Source organism: Melanaphis sacchari, unplaced genomic scaffold (genome assembly GCF_002803265.2).
Source record: "Melanaphis sacchari strain LSU unplaced genomic scaffold, SCAv2.0 Contig1439_pilon_pilon, whole genome shotgun sequence".
Classification (NCBI taxonomy): Eukaryota; Metazoa; Arthropoda; class Insecta; order Hemiptera; family Aphididae; genus Melanaphis; species Melanaphis sacchari.
This window is the reverse complement of record NW_020270613.1, coordinates 159,669-165,668: the sequence shown is the minus strand read 5'-3', so window position 1 is coordinate 165,668 and position 6,000 is coordinate 159,669. Positions and strand designations below refer to the sequence as shown.

Genomic DNA, 6,000 nt, shown 5'->3' with positions numbered 1-6,000 from the left:
TGTAACATATATCAACTATGAAATATTGTGTTTCTATTATGATACACTCGATCAGTGCCTATATTGTAATATTTTGGGTTACTAACCCAGTAGCGTATCCAGAATTATTTTTAGGGGGAGGGGGGAAACACTATCTAAAATTTTACTCAATATACTACCAAAAAGAAAAAAAATCAAGCGGACCAGAGTCATAGAAAGCAAAAAAAAAAATCATCACATAAAAAAAGGCTCGTGAACCGTCTGCATGCAGTTACCCGACTAATATTCTCAATAATAAAAAAGAAGTATAAAATATGGTAAATGGAGGGGGGGAACGGACCCCCTTAAATATACCACCCCTGTTGCTAACTACTATGTAAATTATGAGCACATTAAAAATATTTATTAATTTAAAAAAAAAGAACAACTAATTTTTTATTCTTAATCTGTAAACATTTTTTAAAAATCTTCGAAAATCTAAAAAAAAAATGGTTACTAAATGGTTCTTTGTATTCAATTATTCAATATTTTAAAGTTGTACGTTTTAGAGTGTAATCTGGGGGAAAAGAGGGGCAACTGCCTCTCCAGATATTTTATTGAGGGGCAATACATCAGTTTATAATCAATTTCTATTTTATCATAGAAAAATAAACTAACATAATGCATTGTATAATAATTATTATTAATAGATTTGTCGTTTAAGTGCATTTAATTGAAAGAGATAAACAAGCTAACATTGATCAAATAATTGATGAATTTGCATCCATTTGTAGTCGCCGACTTGTATTAAAATAAATTAGCATGTAATTATATAATAAGTATAGGTACGTATAGTTTTTAATAATTATGTTGATTTTTATATTTTTATATCTTTTTATCAGTTTTATAATGTAAAATAAAAAATAATATATTGAGTTATTAAATATTATTTATTTATTAATTTATTAACGCACTTTTAATTTTACACTTTTACTACTGATTCCCCCCCCCCCCCCCCGAATCGACTCCAAGTTACGCCATGGATGGAATACAATAAAATTAAAGATTGAAAACTTAATGCTTTGAAACTTTCTTATTAACTTTTACAATAATTACTTTGGTGTAATATAATTTGTATTATTTAATATTATAACAATACTTAAAATCAAATTATGTTAGTATATAATATAGCTGCTTCACCCAACAATTTTTTTAATTAATTTTGAAATTTTGAGCAATATTAAACTTGTATATTTAATTCGTATAGACAAATGTTTATTATGATACGTTAGGTATATCTAATAAGGTGAGGCATAATAGTACAATTTTATTAGTATCAGTATACATTTTATACACGTTAATATAAAATGTTATAGTAATTTTAATAAAAAATAAGCTTATGTAAATTATAAAATAGTTACTTTACCAATAATTGTTACATTTATCCAACATTATTACTACCACAACTTCAGAACTTCAGGGGTAGATAAATTGTTTGATTTGATTTTATTAAAACCATTATATGTACCTACCTATAAATTATTATGTTCACAATCGTATGTTTACGCTACATTGTGATTCTGTTGATGGAAAATAACGAGCATACGTTATTTCAGTTAAATTTTGTGTTATTTTCCATATATCAAAGCGTATTTTAGATACGCACACTTATTAAAATATATACATACCACTATCATCTATGAAAATTATCAGAATTTTATTTTATTTTACCTTTAACGTACCTATATTTTATACATGCAGTTATTACTCATTAATTTTATATTTAATATCTAAAGCAGACTATAATTTGTCAAAAATTATGAAGTATAAATAAATTAAATATATCTATTACTATTATGTATTATAACGTATATTGTATAATATGTAGGTACTTACCTGTAAGCTGTAGGTAGATATAATATATTAAAATCTAATTTATTGATGGTTTAAAGACATTTAAAAAGATATAAAAGTACCTATTATTATATTTCTGTGTAAAGCATAATTTATTTTGATAATGAATGTTAATTTATATAATGTTGAAAGAATAATCACTCTGTACATATTTGATCCTTATTCTTATAGTCTATATTATGAAGACGTGTGATTTTGTAATCAGTATTATACAGTGGCGATGGTAGTAACTTGTTAAAGATGCAGAATACGTGCAGCAGAGACACTAAAAACTATATTATACGCACTTAATCATTCACTTAAAACGTTAAAACGTTTACACGTAAAATGCACATAATATTGGCTATGAGTATATTGCAATAATGAATAATATGCATGGAATTAACAGCTGTATAAATTTAGAATGTTTAGACTTTAGATGTATAAAACATATTATAATGTATATGAAGGTAGAAATACATTACGTAATAAGTACAATATTCAGGTAAATCTGCATATCTATGTATACTGTTGTCTGTTTCACAGCTGCTGAAATATATTATAATACATTGATAGTTATACAAAAACACTATATTTTTTTCCTGATATAATGTAATCATGTTTAGAAATCAGAAAATTAACCTTATAAAATACAATTTAAAGTACAAATTCTTGATTATTGTGGGGTTAAGAGGACGTCGTATCCGCATATGTTGTCTCCGTCTTACAAATGCGTAACATGGCAAATAGTACTCTCAGAAGATCACGTTTAGCTCCTTCAGCTTGAAAATTAGAATGAATTGACCTCTTTTGAAATTTAAAAGTGAGATTATTATCTAGGGCATCTCATAGGCTTTTTATTATATTTATCTTAAAGTATATTTTTCTTTAAGTTAAAGGCTGACGTCTGATGAGACTGCTTCGAAGAATTTAAATTTTTTAAATTTTTTTTTTTCTATTATTTTAATCCACATAATTCGGGCAAGTGCCTATACCATCATCCAAATACATTCAACTGCGAGTTACGACAGGCAACTGTTAAGTGATCACAATACATAAATGTCTATTACAATAAATTGTCAAAACAAGTAGGTATAAACATATACCATGTATTACTATAATAATAATAATATTATTAAAGGGACATAGTGGGCACTGGGCAGGTAAGTATATCATGTATAGGTATATTTAGCAAGTAGTAACTATTAAATTGCGATAACAAAATAATGTATGTTATATTATATTATTTATATTTATAACGCTGAAAAAGAGTGTAATATTATGTGTATACATTTTAATGTCTATAATTTCAGTTATATTCTGACATTCGTTCGAACCAGTCGTTTACAGTTTTTGTTTCGCTCCGTTATCTATACTTTATAGCATGAATTGTTCAAAGTGCAACGTTGTGTTGGCGGATACCGACTGTGTTAAATGTTCAATTTGTTCTAAGCCATTCCATATTGCTTGTACGTCTATTTCGGGTTTAACCGGCAATAATCTTAAAACTCGTTGTACTTCGTGGCTGTGTACTGTTTGCGAGTGTTCAAGACTTGGAGTTAGAAAATCACCGGTTACTCAACCAGTTGCAGATACTGATTTCATTTCTAAAATTAATACCATTCTTTCGACAGTAAATGATATTAAACAATCGGTTTCTAAACATGAAACCTCGCTTTCGTCACTCAATAAGAAGCTAGACAATGTTTCTGTTCAACTGCGGGAATTGGGGACTCGTACTTTAGTGCTCGAAAATAAAGTCACCCAATTAGAAAATCAATTGTCTAGTGCTAAATCTTCAAACTATTCAGCGGACGAGACCATAATATCCGAAGTTATTGATCGTCAGGCAAGATCACGAAGTTTAATTGTCTTTAATGCTGCAGAATCTGATGGAAATACTGAAGATGATTTATCGCTAATTAAGTCTGTTCTACTTTCTATAGCTCCTAATATTGCTCCAGCATTAGTTTCTAGACTAGGCCAAAAATCAAGTAAACCTCGGCCACTTAAAGTTATTTTACATGAGCCATCCGATGTTTTTATTGTACTTAAAAATAAACACAAACTTCGCACGTCTTCTACATACAGTTCCATTCGTATATCTCCAGATCGTACTATTATGCAACGAAATCAACTTCGTGATATCATAGTGAAACTCGAGGAACGTAAAACAGCCGGCGAAACCAACTTAGTTATGAAGTTTGTCAAAGGTGTACCGACCATTTCAAAAAACTAACAAACGGGCCAGTTATTAATAATCTAAATTTCTACTATCAAAATGTTCGTGGACTCAATTCCAAATTAAATATTTTAATGCGTAATGTATATTTATCAGAATATGATTTTATCGGCTTATCTGAAACTTGGTTATCTCCTAATGTTAATACTTCTGAATTAGGTTTATCTAACTATAATACTTATCGCTGTGACCGAAACCATAATACTAGCAATCGTTCTAGAGGTGGAGGAGTTCTACTATCAATTAATAATAAATTTCATTCACGTTTATTACCTTTACCTATCAGCCCTGTTGAACATGTATTTGTCATTATAAAAGTAAACAATAGTTATATTATAATAGGTAATGTTTATTTTCCTCCTCATACTGATATCTCAATTTACAATGCACATTTTGTTATTCTTAATAATTTACTTTTAAAATTTCCTTATGTTACTAACGTAATTATGGTTGGTGACTACAATTTTCCTAAACTACAATGGCTTGCTAGTTCCATTGGATTTTTTCCAAATCTTTTGAACTTAAGTAATTTTGAATCTGATTTCTTATCGAATCTATCTTTTTTAAATCTTTATCAATTTAATAATGTTTATAACAATACTGGTTCAATGCTTGACTTAGTTCTCTCTGATTTAAGTGATTTATCCGTAATTAAATCTGTTAATCCACTTATTCCGTGTGACATGTATCATCCGGGCTTATTAATTTATATTCCTATAGTTATAAGTGAACCAATTAAATATAATTTTTGCATGTATAACTTTTTTAATTGTAATTACGCTGATATAACTTTTTGCTTAGCATCGATTGATTGGAATTCTATATTTAATGATCTTAGTATTAATGAAGCTGTCGACTTGTTCTATTCTATTATTTATGATATCATTGATATTTTTGTTCCTAAAATAATTAAACATCAGTCATACTACCCTTCGTGGTATAGTAAAAATTTAATAGAAACTATTTTTAAAAAAAAATTGCTCATAAAGTGTTTAAGAGTTCTGGTTTGGTGAGTGATTACAATAAATTTTCTAATCTTCGTAGTAAATGTAAGTTTCTCTCTAAAAAAGATTATCTTAATTATATAAATAAAATTCAAACGAATTTAATAATCAATCCTAAAAAATTTTGGAAGTTCATTAACAGTAAACGCAGAAATAATTTTTTACCCAATTGTATGCATTTAAACGCAGATGAATTTAATACTCCTAAGGATATTATTAATACTTTTGCTAATTACTTCTCTAGTGTTTATGAAAACTACGATAATATTAATGTCAATTACAAGCAGCAAACTCCACCCAAAGTTCTTATTACTTCACTAGATTCTTGTTCTATCGATTTATTTGAGGTATTTGAAGCATTGGGTTCATTAAGCTCCAATTCCAGTCCTGGCCCTGATTTAATTCCAAACATATTCCTAAGAGAATGTAAATTTGTCATTTCCACGCCATTACATTACCTATTTAATTTATCACTCTCTCTCGGGCTTTTCCCTGATAGCTGGAAAACTAGTTTTATTCGACCAATTCCTAAATCTTCATCTGATCTATCCAACGTTGCAAATTACCGTCCAATATCCTTGCTTTCTCTCATACCTAAAATATTTGAATCAATAGTTGCTAATAAGGTATTATCTGTTCTGAATCATGTAATCATAGATGATCAACATGGTTTTCGACGAAATAAAAGTACGATTACTAATTTACTAAACTTTCGAAATTTTATATCTGACGCCCTTTCTCGTGGATCGAATGTTGATGTAATTTATACAGACTTTACCAAGGCGTTCGATAAAATTAACCATAAAATCTTATTTACAAAATTGAAACAAATTGGTATTTGTGGTTTTTTTTTATCCTGGGTCATCTCATTTATTGAAGATCGTCAACAAATAGTAGCTTACA

The 6,000-nt window shown here is 28.2% G+C and overlaps 1 protein-coding gene across 1 annotated transcript; it reads left to right on the top strand.

Annotated features, from left to right (window-relative positions):
• Positions 1-3,182: 3,182 nt before the first annotated feature.
• Positions 3,183-4,941, top strand: LOC112591811. The gene has a single exon (XM_025335745.1). It carries the CDS (start codon positions 3,236-3,238, stop codon positions 4,088-4,090), a length of 855 nt encoding a protein of 284 aa, XP_025191530.1. The 5' UTR covers positions 3,183-3,235; the 3' UTR covers positions 4,091-4,941.
• The last annotated feature ends 1,059 nt before the right edge of the window (positions 4,942-6,000 follow it).

Bases quoted from the DNA above. Each gene is read 5' to 3' on its own strand.
- LOC112591811 (XM_025335745.1), top strand. From the start codon at position 3,236: ATGAATTGTTCAAAGTGCAACGTTGTGTTGGCGGATACCGACTGTGTT.